The following is a 17,160-nucleotide window of genomic DNA, read 5'->3' on the forward strand; positions in this document are numbered from 1 at the left end:
ATTATATTTTTTACACTACTTTTTCCTCCACTCATTTATGGAATAGTAACCTCTTTTCCTCCCTTCTCCCCTAATAAATTACCTACCACCAATCAGCCTAAATTGAATTTCAATGCATGCATTTGCAGCCAGTCCTACAATAGCGCTCTGTACAATGCCAAAACATGCGGGCTGCCTGTCATTAGGTGGGCTCCCAATATATTTAACTGTGCCACATGTAAAGACTGAGGTAAACCTTCAATGGAATGAAATAACAAGCCACCATAATGAACAGGGGAACGTCTCCACACATTTCTGCGCCCATGCCCCTGCCACAGGTAACAAAACACAGGCGCTCCCTATGTATACTCTCTCCCCCTCTCGCTCACTGATATGCCAGACTCTGGTGATGAATATAGCAGTCACAGCAAATAGAATGCCACGAAGGAAACTCATTAAAATGATCTATCACTGAGAGGTGAGGGGGGAAGTTGCACTGTAAAGAAGGACCAGTCTGTCGTCATTTAATTACACTGTGTCTAAAGCTCTAGGTGTACGTTGTACTGTAGGTAAACATGTTATACATGTTTACATGTTGATACCTGCTTACTGCGTTTTACATGTACATCAGAATATCTCCACAGTCTCATAACTACATTGTAATACTGAGTGAGCCTACTGGACTAGATTTCTAGTAAAACTAGAACTTTTTATGTGCATAAAATTTTCATGAATTTCGTGAGGAGCCAAGATTCACAAAATTAAAATGCATGCACAAGATTTTGTCTATACATGCACTGAATGCCAGTGGCAATTCATGTCCCCAATAAGGCCGTCAGATCCAATTTGCGGAAGTTTCGTGCAGCAAATTCTAGTTTTACAGTACACATATATTCAATAATATCAAAAGCTTTATCCAGGGTTTATGTGTGATCTAAAAAAGCTGTATAAAGAACAAAGATCCAAGAACATAAAAAAGAAATGGGTGGAAGTTGAAATACATTGTAAGTTTACATTGTAATCAATTTAGAATTGAATGCATAATGTGTTAGGATGACATACAGTCTATCCAATGACAGATGATCATGGCAAGGTGTCAATAGGGTTAGTTAGCATATTTCAATGGTAAACAAAATAAATTCTAATGAAACGGAACACATTCTCTTAGTTGATTAGACATGTGTACAATAAACATACAGGGAAAAAAATTAAAACAAAAATAGACTTACTGAGGACTGAAAATGCTTAAAGTAATTGTATTTACATGTGTACATGCACAAACAAGTGATGGATCAAGGCATTTCTTCTCTTCAAATAGAAGATGATGTTCGTATCAAAGATATTTCCTAGCTCTTAAAATACAATTTCCTCATTTATCATACATTGTATACGAGTTATTTTTGTTTTGGCATTGAGGTGATATATTAGAGGCAAGGTAAACTGGAAATGAGCTGGATAGATTTCAAGGGCAGCTTTGATATATGAAAGGATAAACATCGATCAGTCATGTGATTGAATTACCCTTTAAAGATATAAATCATGGTATACATCCAATGTAAAGCTCAACCCAGTGGTCCACTTTAAAAAGACAAATAAACTAGAAATGTCGCTTTGGCGACTGGTATGCCTCCGCCATAATGCATGATTTTCCCAATAAGTCTAGATAGTACATGTGGACACTGTGTGATTACATTTTCACAAAATTGGTAAAATATTGGAATGACAAGTTTGTCACAAATGTGTTGAATGTTCACCTTCCTTGACATGGTTTAATTGGATGAATAGGAGAGCATGTATCTAGTGATTTAAGGACTTTAACTTGACTTTGACCCTTTCATACATTTAGGCATTGAGTAATTTTCAAGGTACAGGTGTGGAGAAAAAGTGCAATTTTTGAATTGAATAGTAAATTGTTACCATTTTCATCTGGCCCTTGACTTGACTTTCATAAGATAATTACTTTCAGGTAGAACATGCATAATATGTACCAAGTTTCAAGGTAACTTGAGCCACTTCCGAGATACATGTATGGAGGAAAAAGTTAGTTCAGCACTTTCACTTGATCTTTGACCTTTTGACCTTTGAGGCAAAAAGAGAAAAAAAAAACTTTCCAGAGAATTTCTATTAGGTTTCACACGCATACACCAAGTGTAAAAAAATAACCCTGCTGGCATTGCATAAATATGAGGGTAATAGTAAAATTTTGAAGTCTTGCACTTGACCTTTGACCCCTGACCTTTGACCCCATGAACCCTACATTCTCTAGATAATCACTTCCAGTCAGTACATGTATATACTATGTTCCATGAAGATACCTTGAACAATTTTCCAAGGTACGGAGAAAAAAAAGAAGTTTCAATATTTTTACTTTACCTTTTGACCTTTGACCTTTGACCTCATGACTCAAACTTTCACCAGAGAATCTTAATTGGGTAATACATGTATACACTAAGTTTCAAGAAAATCTCTTCAGGCATTCAATAGATATGGTGGAAACAGTGAAATTTTATGTATTTGACCCTGACCTTTTGACCTTTGACCTTTGACCTCATGACCCAAACTTTCACCAGAGAATCTTAATTGGGTAATACATGTATACACTAAGTTTCAAGAAAATCTCTTCAGGCATTCAATAGATATGGTGGAAATGGTGAAATTTTATGTATTTGACCCTGACCTTTGACCTCATGACCCAAGCTTTCACCAGAGAATCTTAATTGGGTAATATATGTATACACTAAGTTTCAAGAAAATATCTTCAGGCATTCACTAGATATGGTGGAAATAGTGAAATTTTATATATTTGACCTTGACCTTTTGACCTTTGACCTTGAGCATGTGCACCCAAAAGTTGATAGGCACAACTTCACCCCTAATACACATACATGCCAAGTTTCATTAGGATACCTCAACAGGTTTCGATAGTTACCTTGTCCACAAAATTCATTACGGACGGACGGAAGGACGGACGGACGGACAACCCGAAAACATAATGCCTCCGGCACCACTTCGTGGCGGAGGCATAAAAATAAAATCAAAAATCCATGTACAAATAACAATAACTACGTTCAAATGACTTACTGTAACCATAACTCCATCACTGCACAATGCAATTACTGTAAAGCCACAAGCATTCACAAAATTAGTATCTGGCATTGAATGCATTGTGCTGACAAAAACTTTTGCATGCATTTTACTTTGGCGAATCTTAGCTCCCCATGAAATTTTGTGACAGTTTCATGCATGCGGAAACTTGTGGCTCTGCAGTACACGTGGCCCTTTATTCTGTGCACTGCAGATTACAATAAAATGATTGGAAGTAAAAAAAAAAAAAAAAAAATGGCACACTGAATGGCTAATCACATCAAGTTTTGATTTAAATAGGGTTAACATGTATAAAGCAATTTGAAATGAATGCTAGCAAAGATCTTCTCGGCTCCTCTGCTCTACACACGGTAATATCCATGCAGGGCTCGACCTTAACTTTTTTTCTAGGAAGCCAGCCGGGCTCCTCAGGGACCTTTTTAGGGAGCCAAATTGAGTTTTAGGGAGCCATGTTTCCCTCAGTCACAATCAGCAGTAGAGGTCTATTACATGTATTAACCTGGTGGAGAAGATTTCATTTAATGCATTTCTCCACAGACACAAGCCGGAGATACCTGGTTCTCACCTCCCTGCTGGTTCTTAGTCTCTAACGGGTTTTAGCACAGTCACAGTGTGTGCGTGCGTGTGTGTGTGTGTGTGTGTGCCTGTGCCTGCCGTGCACCTGCGTGTGTGTGTGTAGGTGTTTTGTGTGGTCCCTCTCCCATTCCCTTGTGTAATTTCTTACCCAGGTCTGTTCATAATTATTGTCTTTCTTTCTCGGTTCTTCTTTTTTCAGCTTCAAGGTGTGGGTTAGAAACAATTATTGAACGCCACATGTTGATTGATCAGCAGAGCTGCCAACCTTTGGAAGCACAAATCTGTACTCAGCACCTCCAAAATCCGTATTTTGCACCAGAATCTGTATTTTTTTCCATCTCCCTCTTTTTTGCCATTTTGAATTAAACTTGTCGACTTATAAGGCCTACAAGCTCTTTAACATAACATTACGACACAATCATGCTGAAGTATCGAGCTGGTCACCAGCACGATAAAGAATCCAAACTATGCAATGTTCAGCGTTGATTGATTGCTTTCTCTCAATGCATGTGTACAAGACTGCAAGTACAAAAGTGCATGTATGTACCTCCAGAAACTTGCTGGGCTGGTTATGGAAGCTTCCACTATCTAGCGGGGAAGGGGGATGCTTTCATCTTCTAAAGAAAGCTTCTGTGTGAGTGAATGCAAAACTCTGTTCGGTGTTTCCAACTATCGTTTACTATAAAACATAATCATGCGTTGTTTTCAGGCTTTTTAATTTTACTGGATTTTAAACATCAGTATTTTCCGAAAGTACTGGTATTCCAATTTCTTTTACCCTGACTGGAATCGGAAAGTCTGCTATAACGATGATCGCAAAATGCCGCCCTGTGTGTGCTTGTGCCAATGTGCAAACACGTGGTTGTACTTTCATAAGGAATGCGCCATGTGCTCCTGCCTAAAGCCCCCGTCACACTACAGCGTATAAATCAGCGAATGCCTAGCGGATGGGCAAAATTTGTCAAAGTCCAGATACGCTCGAATCCGCTCGAATCCGCAAGCAAAACGTCGTTTTCGAACGTTCGCGTAACGAATGATGAGCATATGCTAACCGTGTTACGAGCGGATTAAGTAGCGAATGAAAGCGAATGCGTACAGTCCGTCCAGCGGATGCTGAGCGGACAAAGCGAATGAGGAGCGAATGCCCAACATATGCAGAGCGATACTGCGGCAGTCACGTGACGGATCTCGACTGACGCACATTTTACCAAATCATTTTGAGTAGTGACAGTGTCGAGTAACGTTGTGATTGTGAGAATGGCCCCCAAAAGAAGGAAGGAGAAGTCAGCACCAAGTGCTGCTGATGTCATTACCCTCGACAGTCCTCAAGATTCCTGTGTTCCTTCTGATGATCACGTTGACGATGATGTGAGGAGTCCAACATCCTCCATTACGTCTGTTGCCTCCAACTGTTCCTAGCCTGGACCTTCAGCGAAAAAAAAAAAAAAAAAAAGCCAGAGGCAAACGCCGGGACTTTAATATCCCGGAAGTTCGATGAGAAGCTGATTATACAACCCGAACTGCCCTCGTCTTCGGATCCAGGCCCTGGTCCACATCGTTCTTCGATGTTTTCCTCTCCTCCGTTTTCTCTTGTCTTGGATGTATTTGGCGATTGCCAGCTGGTTTAGGTCATACTCATGTTGATGAACAGCTAGAAGATATTGCATCTGAAATCTCTGAGCGTCCTCCATTTCTGATGACCAACTGATAAATGCTACCTGTGCTGTCCAGATTTGCTGTGCGAATTTGGACGAACGGCGAACGAATGAGAAGCGAACGCAGAGCGACCACAACTTTCGATCAGCGGGCGCTAAGCGACCACAAAGCGTATTGTCATTCCGTTCGTCATCCGCTCAAGATTTTGGACATGTCCAAAATCAAAATTTGTCTCCGGCGGATCTCTGCGAATCTCTGCGAACAGCTAGCGGATACAGCGAACGCCAAGCGGGTCACGAACGATGAGCAACGGATGTGAGCGTATCTCCAAATTTTCGGATCCGCTGGGCATTCGTTGGCTAGATACGCTCTAGTGTGACGGGGGCTTAAGAGGTTACTGCAAGTTCGATGGATCGAATGCGCCATAGCTGAGCTGATGGCTTGTTTACGCTATTTAACATGCAGTTTACATTCGATACGAAGAAGTCATTACGTCTTTCACGAGGAAAAACATACAAAACAAACAAAACACACCTACGAACGAATGTTGATAGCCAAAACTTTGAAGTAATAAGCAGTTATGATGAGTATGAACTGAAATTAATTGTCATGATTTTGCTGTCTAACCATGTACTGACTGCATCTCATTGGCCCTACTCATAGTGAATTTGTTTGGGCATACGAGACCTTTTAAGTATTTCTGTGATTGCCTTTTTAATTGACTGATTAATCGATCCTTTTTTATTGTTCAGGGAACATAAGATATTCGATTAAGTACACTATATTCGACTGATGTTTCCTGCTATGCGCCAAAAGAAAGGCTATAAAATCTTAGAATCAAGGTATCTTTGCAATGATTCCTTTAATTCAACTATTGAGCTGGTTCTTCGATCGATATTTCCAGGATATTTACACGCTGTTTATTCCATTGCGCGCATTCTTTCGTCTGGCACGCACCTGGGTGTGGCACCTGCTTTTGTGGAAATTTCCACAAGGGGAGAGGGGTGGGTGTCACGTTTCTTCGAGCCGAAGAGACTGCGCGCATGTATTCAGTATTTCACAATCTCTTCGCTCTAATTTATTGTAATTCATGCTTTCTCCTTATTCTGTGCTGATATTGAACATTTAGATTTAACTTTACGAAGGTTGGTAGATCGTGGATCTTTTTGTTGTGAGGTGTATGTAATTTCTTTTTTTTTTATCATTCTTTGGAGGGGAAAGAAGAGTAAGGGGGAAGAAGAATAAGAGGGAAAGTGAAATAAAACAAACGGCACGTACGCTCAGCATTTGCAGTAAGCCGTCATTTTATACCAGCATAGTTTTCATCATCACCATCAGACATCACTCAGATCATTTTAGCCTTTCCTATCAACATTAAGAAACACGCACAGTCCCTCGAGATAAAAACCGAGGAAAATAAATAACAAATACAAAGTATCAACACCTCCCAACAACACAAATATTTAGAAAAGACAACACACGTCGCTTCGATTCGAAAAAGTATTGCAGCAAAGCGGAGAAATCGCCGTTACGAAAATAACAGTGCGAGACACGTCAAAAAATTACGTTTAAATATTTCAAAGTCTAAAGGGAACGGATAAAGTGATACAAAATGGAAGAAATCGTACCAAACGAGGTGTGAGAAACGACAGAAATAGAACGATAAGTTTAGTAGTGGGATTAGGCCCTAGCAAATGTATGCAGCACTGAAAGCTACGCGAAAATTAATACACATCGGAAACTCGGTATTGCGACGAGATCCTTGGGATCGTCAATAAACGATACAAAACAAAGGAAATTAATTCATTTTGACCGGAAAATAGTTCGTTATAAGTATTCTGTGATATGAGATCTCCTTTAATAGGCCTAGAAATACATCGAGTTTTCACGATACTCGGGAAAGAAAGTTCGAACGCTTTTCACCTGCACATTTACTGCAGTGCTCATCAATACACAAACAGAAACTCACCTCTTCCTTGCAGAAAAATGATGCAATAACGTTACAAAAAACACACACAACACTCTAAAAATCATTTTGTACTTGGGAGGCAAGGAAAAGCGGAAGAAATAGAGAAAAAGAAGCAGACATTGCACAACAGAGTGCTTCTACCCCGACTCAAAACGAAATAGGGTACTGAACATTGATAGTGGCAGCTGGGTACAGAGTTTAGCTAAGCTACTATAGCCCCAGCCGGCCACACATGGGGATACCACGGCGATCGATGTAAACATCCAGGGTCCGTAGGCGACAGGGATTCAGGCGCGCGAAGTTCCGTTCGGTGTACACAGTACGCAAGCAGCGAATTGCATGTGCGCACACTAAATTCTATAATAGAAGATACGAACACACACACGTCGGGTACACACAGACACACACACATGCGGGCAACGTGGGCCGGCTGGAGAATGAAACAGTCAGTGTGTAGTCCATATTGCAATTGTAGGGATAATAACTTCGAGCGTCAGGGCTCGCTGCGCGCGCCGTGGCCGCTCGCGCTCGTCAATAGTGTGAGTGTGTACATAAACTATGATTCTGTCTTGAAACGTGAGACTCTACGGCAAAAAAACTTAAGGAGCCAGCCGGGCTTTTTTCATACATTTCTGGGGAGCCCGTAGCGATTCTGGGGAGCCAATGGTCCCCGGGCTCCCGCTAAGGTCGAGCCCTGCCATGGCTAATTTTAAACGTTGATCAAGTCATCGAAGGAGGACTTTGCGCTGGGCGATCGTACAGTCCATTCAGCATCTCCCCCCTGCCATGTTTACCAATGATTAGGCCGATCAGTGATGGCCCATTAACCTCTTAATCTTGTGTTTGCAGAACAGAGGCTTGGCACAACTCCTATATCAGAGCCAGGGTACAGACGACATTGGAGTAACCAATTCCTGATTGGCGTGGTTAATCACAAGGTCATATATTGTAGTGCGCAGACTACGTTGTAGCTCTATGCTGCTGTTCCATCATGACAGGGTAACCTCTGCTTCACATTGGGAAATCATGGTCCCTTCCCCTGAGGAGGCCCACATTTTTCATCTTCCTCTTCTAGGAGATCAACCAATTTCAGCTGACGATGAACTCATGGTACTAGAATCATGGCAGGACCTACGATTTCCCCCATGGTATTAAACCCAATACCAAATCACATACTGTGAATGTGACATCTTACGTTATGTAGCACAAATTTTTATGAATATAGCACTCTCTTGAACAGTCATCAAAAGACAGGCATGCAACTATTTGAATAGGGAGATGTATGAACACATTAATGTCATTAAGAAAGAAAATCCACAAAATTTGAACAAGCATGTCAGTTTTACAGTCTCATCCTTTATATGAAGCCCTTAGCAGGATATTGACTTGGCTTTCATTATAATACATACCTTTAAAATCAACAGATGTCATAGAAGAAGCTTCAGGGGCATTGATCATGATAACGGCAGATGCGTTCGCTTGCTCCGCAAACGCCAGTTTCTCTTCTGGTAGACAATTCCCAAATTGTTTGACCAAGGCGATCCATGCCCTCTTGGGGATCTGGTTCTTTGGTATGGAATTGCAGCCATTGGCATTGCGGGGCGGCCGCAGCAGATCCCCCCTGGCGTCCTTTATCGTCCCTGTCCCAAAGCGGCCCGAGTCCTCCTTCTCTGTGGTCACATTCTTGGTGACGGGATGCTGGTAGGTAAGTATGAGGATGGCGGTGGTCCACGAGTCCTGCTGGCTGTACAGGTCATAGTTCTGGCCCCACGAGGGCGGCAGGAGAAAGCAGATGATCCACAGGTGGTGCAGGAACCTGGGGATTTCTTGAATCGACGGCGGCAGGATCCTCATCTTCACAGCCTCCGATCAGCACCTGTCTTGGTACAAATGTGTGTGACATCAAAAACAAACATACAGATTAGATGTTGAATACTATTCCTAAAAAGTTTCAGCACATATTTGGTACCGTGTACAGAAGTTATGTTAAATTTGTTTTATACATTGATTGCACTCACAAATCTCAACACTCTTCTTAACCCGTTGAGGTTAAGTACCGAGTATACTCGGGAAAGTGCCTATGGCGAATGCGTGTTATAGCAAAATCAGTCCGTCCTCAACAGGTTAACCTAATAGGGACAGGAATTTGTACAAATATGTGACTCTGACACTTGCACATGACACACGGATAACCTAATGCTTACTTCCACAAGGCAGGTTCATGTTTGAATATGTTCACTTAAAAAGGGAACTACATGTACAAAGGTATGGTTGCGAATTTGCACACATACAATTTTTTTTTCTTTACATATATGGTTATATACAGAATATAACACAGGATATCCAGCTTTGCTAGGCATTAACTGCCATAAATGTCAAATTGAGATCAATCATTTCCTGCTTTAGACAATGCAGCAACAACACAATTCTATCTAATGGAACCAGCATGTATATCTGGGACGCAAAACATTTTCTAACATACAAAATCTTCAACGTGTCTAGTGCACTTCTTACTGATTTAAGAGTTTCTCACAGTACACTGTATGTACTGCACAAACTATGGGCACAGGTAGTGGTTCTGAATAGGCAACTTGCTATCTCTTCCCAGGGTAAGAAAACTCAACCAGAGCAGCCAAGCAATAAGTATAGACATTCGTGACTCTTTCTTTGGGGAGACAAAAAAAAAAGTACATGGAAGAGAAACTTTGTTTATTGTACAAGAGTGTAAAAGGCCACCATACCCTGACAATTCATCATAATGCCTAACGTTACAAGAAGTAATGAATGAGCAATTTCTGTACATTCAAGTTGCATCTTGCATTGTAAGGGATAATAGTTTCATTACTTATGACCGAAAAATTTGCATAGGATTGTAATGACATTGCAGAGAAACTGAAACATGCCGGAAAACAATTGTGGGAACAAGAATATCAGGATGTGTCATTTTCTGATTTTAATTGCACGTGGCTCCCTACACCCAACTCTTTGGGTTGCCATTTCATCGATTACTGACATGAACAGTCTCAACAACTAATTACAAGCTAATTACCCTTTAGATAGTACTACATGTAGGTAGATGTACACGTCTGCAGGGCTGTTGTCTGCAGCTCACTTCCTGCATATAAGCTTCCTTTTCTGAGCTTCACACAACAAACAGACCATGGTAACTTACCTATTAATATAGAGCTGACACTAAATGCTAACCATCATCCCTGTACTAACCAAGTGATAGAAAAAAATAATAATAAAGAGAACAAACCAAAATACTGTCTATTCACGACCAATTAAAATTCTGCACACATTAAAGGTAAAAAATAGTTCCCATATGGATGTAGAAACAAAAAGTACACTGCAAGTACATTGCAATCTCACAGCACTTGCAACAAGATAGTAGGCCTGTAATATAACCAATAATATTGATTACACGGGTCAGGCTATTGCAGTACAAAATGTATCTGACGCGCAAGAGTGAATCGCATGCAGCTTGGATGGATAATTAAAAATGGATATCTATCATATCAGTGGGCATATGTCCACTGTCCTTATCGATGCTATTCTTTGATTTTTTTTTTTAAATCCAGCAAAATCTTATGCTGATTCGTCTAAAGTGTTACCGTCTAGGGTACATTCGTATACTAACATTGTAACAATACATGTAGCTACTGGTGTATAGGCAGCCACCGGCCACCTCATGCACACACTCACTCACACCTCGTCTGCGTAGGGTGGTATGTAGCAGCAGCGGATGAATGAAGAAGGTATGGAATTACAAGATTGTTGTGGCAAGCTTCCCATTACATACTGATTTTAAATCCGCCTCACACTGTGCGATTTCTCACAGTATAATTTTATACTGTCACATCACAGAAGATTGCCATACTGCACACAGTATGATGTCTGCGACACAACAGCCTGCGACTTTGGAACATCCTACAAACGGAGAGCAACGGCATGCAATATCACTCATTATTACCTATACGAGGTAGTTTTGCGAGGCAATTACATTTGTTATTTTGCAGGGTCGGGAGTTCAGCGGGCGATATTAGAGCATATTACGAGCATCCGGGGTTTTACATATACAGTGGGCTCCCGTTATAACGAAATCCTCGGGACCGGCAGTTACTCTTTCGTCATAACGGAATTTTGTTATAACCAAACAAATAAACGATTATGTATAGAGTGGATGACATTGCAGCCCAAATTTTTACTTCGTTATAACCAGAATTTTGTTATAACCGCGTGTTCATTATAACGGGAGTGCACTGTAAAACAGGGAGGTGGGAAGAGAGATTTCACTCCTTCTCTTCCCACCTCATGTAAACATTCCGATCGACCACGAAGAAAAAACATTCAAGGACGTCGCTGCGTGTCGATTACACGCACCTCAGAAGAACGCCGATAAATCAACTCATACAAGGTCGACCACTTCCACTAGTTCCAGCAGCACGACGCGTCAAACAATGACTAACTGCACAGTGACCATCAGTTATTACAACTCTCCAAATTGAAACAGAAGCAAAAATAAAGTGTAAAAGCGTTCAGATGTTTGAAGTTCGCCTGTTACAACTACATAAGTATCTTTGAAGTTGGAGTTGAATGATATACATTGATGAACAATTTTTCAATTATTCGACATGTTGGTGATGATTTACAGGTAGTCAAATGTGGCTTGATCTATATCATAGTGTATAGCTGTATTCAGATATTTTCTCAATTTACCTAGGGGATAGTAATAATTATGATATTGACTGGCCTTGAGGGAGATACCAGATAAATATTGCCCGCACTGAAAGAATATTGCCCTCGTCTTCGACTCGGGCAATATTCTTTCAGTTTGGGCAATATTTTCTGGTATCTCCCTCGAGGCCAGTCAATATTATATAAATGTTGCATTGAAACACACAGCAGGCTAGCTAGATCGCTAGTAAAAATTATAGTGTGAGGCGGGCATCCGCGCCTTTTTTGTGCACGTCTCAAATGGCATTTCATACAGACCAGCTGCTCAGTGAATGGTGATTTATGGGACCTACCACTGCACTGTACTCTGGCATTCGCAGATCAAGGTAGATATCTAGTGTCAGTACAATGATTGCCCACTACTGAGCGGGACCGGGGAGGGCGCTTCATGCTTTTAGTTTATTGAAAGCCGTACACATACAATCAAAATTATTTGACACTTTTTTAAATTAGTTAAAATACTCCAAAAAGTTTCTTGGTTGGTAGATGTATCTAGACCACTTTGATATAGAATCTATTCACAAGTTAACCATGTTAACGTTATTCGTTAGATCTGTGTAAACAGTGATAAAACAGTTTAGTTAGGGAGGCCCTAACACAGTGACAGTGTTTATATGAGAGCAACTAGCAACCAATTCCAAAATGACCAAAATGGTGGAAGATGATTTCTGAGCCCTTTTTGGCTTGCCGAGATCTAAATGTTAAAGTTTTAGCGTTACAGCACCTGTAGTGCCTTTAAACTATTAAAGCTCAGATTCTTCTAGTTCGACTTCAGTTCTCCATCTATATAATATTAGGCCTAATGCATGTCAAAATTTAATTTACATTATAAACTGCACCCAACACCTGAACACAAGAAATTGTCAATAAGTAACAATTATATTAGACTGCTTGATAACAGACATATTAAAGGAGAGTGTTTATGTGATACTCACGGGGCATATGTAAGCACTGCAGAGCAGTGTATTACAATTATATGGAGCCCAATCCTCCACGAAATGGCCAAAAACAGATGCCGTCGAGGATCGATTCTACACTCTCGTCGTTGCGGCAGGTCCTTGTGTGTTGTGCTGCTTTATGCTGGTGATTCAACCAGTTACGGTTTATCACTGTTGATGTGTTCTTCGACTTCGGGTCAGCAGCTACGTAACAACTTTATTAAACAATAACGAAATCAGCATTTCACGGATTCCTTACTAACGTTAGACTAGAAATCCATAAAGCCCCTCTCGGGCTAAGAACCAAGACGATTGTGATACGAATACACACACTTTCGCAATGAAGTATGTGTCATCTCATTTTCTCTTTGTGTACCCTACTTCTCTGGTATCAACGATGTGATGTGTGATGCTGCTAACCTTGCTCATTCACATTACAATTACAACATACGTTATGCGCGGATATATGCAGGGTCTATGGGTCAGTAGCATGCAGGAGCCAGCGAGTGTGTGTGGTATGCGCTTTTGTGCACAGCTTGTCAAGCTCGCTTTCCAGTAGCGCCTAGCTTGCCAGAAAATTATTTTGTTCGCTTGCCTTCGGAGAGATTTCGCTGACTCGTTCAGTGTGCACTGAAACAACAGTAGTGAAGATGCTAGTTTCTGCTCTTGCAAGCTTTGTTGGGTTACTCCAAATATGCCTATTACTCACTGACTGGAGGTCAGTGCTATTATATTATATCACGTATGCCCATCGAATTCTGTTCCATAGTGTTATGCTTTTATGCGGATGCGTACTTCAGTATCTTTTTTTTTCTCCACACGTCTGCTACTTTTGAATAACCTGGTTCTGTGTATGTGTGTGCGTTTGTTTGTTTGTTTGGTGTGTGATTTTTTTTATATTTTTTTTTTAGGGGGGCAATATTCTGTCCTTATAACGAAGTGTAGTTCCCTCTTAAATAAAGAACACAAAACTCAGGAGAATTCCGAAGGTTCGTTATTCCGACAGTGAAAAAAAAAATACTGTTATTTCAAGGTTTAGTAGCAAGGGATTGTCTTCATGGTCGTTGATCGGAAAACAAAATAAGTTTCAATACTTTGAAGATTTTCATTTGTTAGTACCATACGCACCGTCTTCACATTTTCGGATGAACAAACCTTCAGAACATGGACCCTGATGGTAGGGTCCATGTTCGGAATGACGAACCTTACCGCATGCTGGCATTTCATTTTCGGGGTCTAGGGCAAGTACCCCCTGGGCAATTACCCCGGACCCTTCCCCTGGCCCTAATCCTAATCCTAATCCTGTACCGAATTCTAACCCTAACCCAAACTCCTAACCCTAACCCTAATCTTTACTCTAGCTTTACAAACCAGTATTTAGCCGGGGGTAATTGCCCTTTGGGGGTAAATTGCCCGGATTTTCTGATTAACAAACCTCTCGGTAGGCCTATACAAAATTCTATGTGTCCATGAACCTTAATAGGAATAACAACTTAAAACGAGGAATGTTCGCGTGCATTTTAATTTCGCGAATTTCGCGAGCGCCAAGATTCGCGAAAATGCACGCGAAAGTTCTGGTCTTGTCTAATAGACAAGACCAGAACTTTCGCGTGCATTTTCGCGAATATTGATTAGACAAGACCAGAACTTTCGCGTGCATTTTCGCGAATCTTGGCGCTCGATAGACAAGACCAGAACTTTCGCGTGCATTTTCGCGAATCTTGGCGCTCGCGAACACGGCTATGCATTGAATGCCATGTCCAGTTACTATAGTATTTCATTTTCGGATTAAGGAACTTTCAACTCGTAGAATAACGAACATCACCCCAGGTTTCAACCTAGCTGCAACGTATTCTCCGGTGTGGATATATTCCAATGGCAACGCTTTAGGTATATATTATAGTGTTTCCTTTTTTCTGGGGGGGGGGGGGGGGGCATGGTACTTGCAAAGATTGTTATACAAAATTAATTGTATACCCATTGAGTTCGACTCCAGCCGCTGAGTGGCAATTTTGTCACACTAAATAACTATCTCACGTTTCGTATTGCGATTATAGTGCGATGTCGGTGACGGTTCTGACATTGACATTCAATTCAATTCATTCATTTTCATTATCATTTTTCTTCCAACAAAACATAGCATTATTAATAACATTACGTCTATAAAAGTTTTCGTTAAATTAAAGGAAGAGGAAGAAGGCGAGACTTGCCAGAGGGTTGAACTTTTATGAATTCTTTGTTGCTGTGCCTTTGGAATTCGCCTTTGCAATCATCTAAATTTGAGTTGAATCTTGTTGAATTTCGGTAGTATGCCGCTTCCATCGTCTGTCGGCCCTTATTTATCATCGATTTAGGCCTATAGGCTTACAATGTCCCATCACCTATACCTGAATGTTGCATAATCACTTTGGTTTCACATTGGCCTTGAATAGACATTGATAAGATCATTTCGTACGAGCTTTCTAAATGGAATACATTAACTTTCGAGTTCAACCGCACATCGAGACCTCTTTTGAAGAGTTTGATCTTAAAACATGTAAACCCTTAAAATCTTTAAATCTTTAAATCTTAAAACGTGTTAACTAGGCCGGGCTATTTAGGTACTTAGTAGATGATAGAGCGGGGGGGGGGGGGGGGGGGCTCCCAGGCTCCCCCTCCAAATCTCGGCCGTTGACCGCGCGATCGCGACGAAAATTGGCACACACATTGCCTATGATGTAATCTAAAGTACCATGACGTTGATTTCCCCCAAAAAAAATCATATATGCTACATTATGCTAATTCATGCATAATGATGCATGAAATCAGACAATTCGGTATAAATGACTAAGTAAACCTCAAAACAGGCACATTTTTTTTGTAAATATTCTTTTTATAATGTAAGAGAAAAAATGTGCCATCTGAAAAATTTCTTAAGTATTTTATTGTTTTTTTCATTTTTTATGTATTTCTTTGTTTTTTCGATGAAATTTGTCCGCGACATTGTTCCGAACAAGAAAATATGTTATTAATTGATTTTAATCAATAAAACCCCAAAATAATCATGCTTTTAATGAAATTTGCTTGCGCATAGTTTGCATTAAAATTGTCCACAAATTCACGTTTTTGAGCAATTTTTGGTCTGACATGCATGTATTATGTGCAACTTCGGAACCACGCGCCCGGGCATCGCAAATTTGGTGTCAAAAGATGCGGGAGACTTGAAAGAAATTATTGAAAGGAATAACGGCACATTATGTGCCGTTATTCCAAAAATTTGTTATTTTAAAGGTTTGTCAGTCCGAAAATAAAATAAGGTTCGTTATTCCGAAGGTTCGTTAATCCAAAAATGAAGTAACTTAAGTTTTGTTATTCCGAAGATTAACTTGATAGTCCGAAAATGAAATCAGGTCCGTTTATCCGGAAAAAAAAAAAAAGAGAAGAAGCGTGCTAACGAACCTTCGGCTTTCATTTCCACAATACGAACCTTCGGAATAAAGAATTTTAATCGTTTTCATTGCCTAACATTCCACAGTCATCTACGATGTCACCTATATATTGAAAGGAATTATAAAAGCGAACTTAGGCAGGACAACTTGGAATTTCGGGACTGGGTATGCACCAAATAACTTTCCGCATAATCATGTCGACGACAATCATTATCACTGCAAAGTAAGATTTAAAAAAAAAAAAAAAAAAAAAAGGTTCTTTTCCACAGGTCGTATTGTTGATAGCGTCGTCGCTACTATTGCTAATTGTTTGTTACGTTTGTCTGTAGAGCGATGTTTGGACTGTTGCAAATTCCACTTATCTGTTTTTATCATTATTCCCAACTGAGTCACCTTCGCGAAAGTGAAGCACATCGAGGTCTTTCGCTGCGATGTGGAGAATGACAGTACAATCGCCAATAGATGGCGCAATTGCTCGATTCCCTGCTCCCTAGGTATTGCTGAATTTTAGGTATATGGTGTATGCCCAGCGCGTAATGTGGATTAAGAGACTTTTTAGAGGTGATAAGAATATGAAGTGGAAACAGTTTTTTGAATATGTATTTAAGAAAGTGGGAGGGAGATTAATTTTTCACTGTAATTATGATCCCCGGTTATTAAACATTCAAGCGCCGAATTTGTATTTAGAATTTTTAGATATTTGGAATTATTTGAAAGGAAAGAATGTTATTGTTAAAGAAATGCACAATGAAAATCAAATAATTTTTAATAA

The 17,160-nt window shown here is 40.3% G+C and overlaps 1 protein-coding gene across 2 annotated transcripts in view; it reads right to left on the reverse strand.

Moving 5' to 3' along the window:
- Positions 1-13,374, reverse strand: part of LOC140234681 (RING finger protein 150-like) — a 59,827-nt gene extending 46,453 nt beyond the window's left edge. Inside the window, exons 1-2 of one of the 2 annotated variants that reach the window (XM_072314715.1) lie at positions 12,958-13,374; positions 8,695-9,161 (exon numbers count right to left, since the gene is read on the reverse strand). In XM_072314715.1, coding sequence (XP_072170816.1) covers positions 8,695-9,139 — 445 coding nt within the window. In that variant the 5' untranslated portion in view covers positions 9,140-9,161; positions 12,958-13,374. Of the gene's footprint in view, positions 1-8,694; positions 9,166-12,957 lie in introns of both variants that reach the window. The other variant, XM_072314716.1, reaches the window with a different exon arrangement.
- Positions 13,375-17,160: the final 3,786 nt, after the last annotated feature.

The sequence above is a fragment of the Diadema setosum genome, chromosome 11, assembly GCF_964275005.1.
Source record: "Diadema setosum chromosome 11, eeDiaSeto1, whole genome shotgun sequence".
NCBI lineage: Eukaryota > Metazoa > Echinodermata > Echinoidea > Diadematoida > Diadematidae > Diadema > Diadema setosum.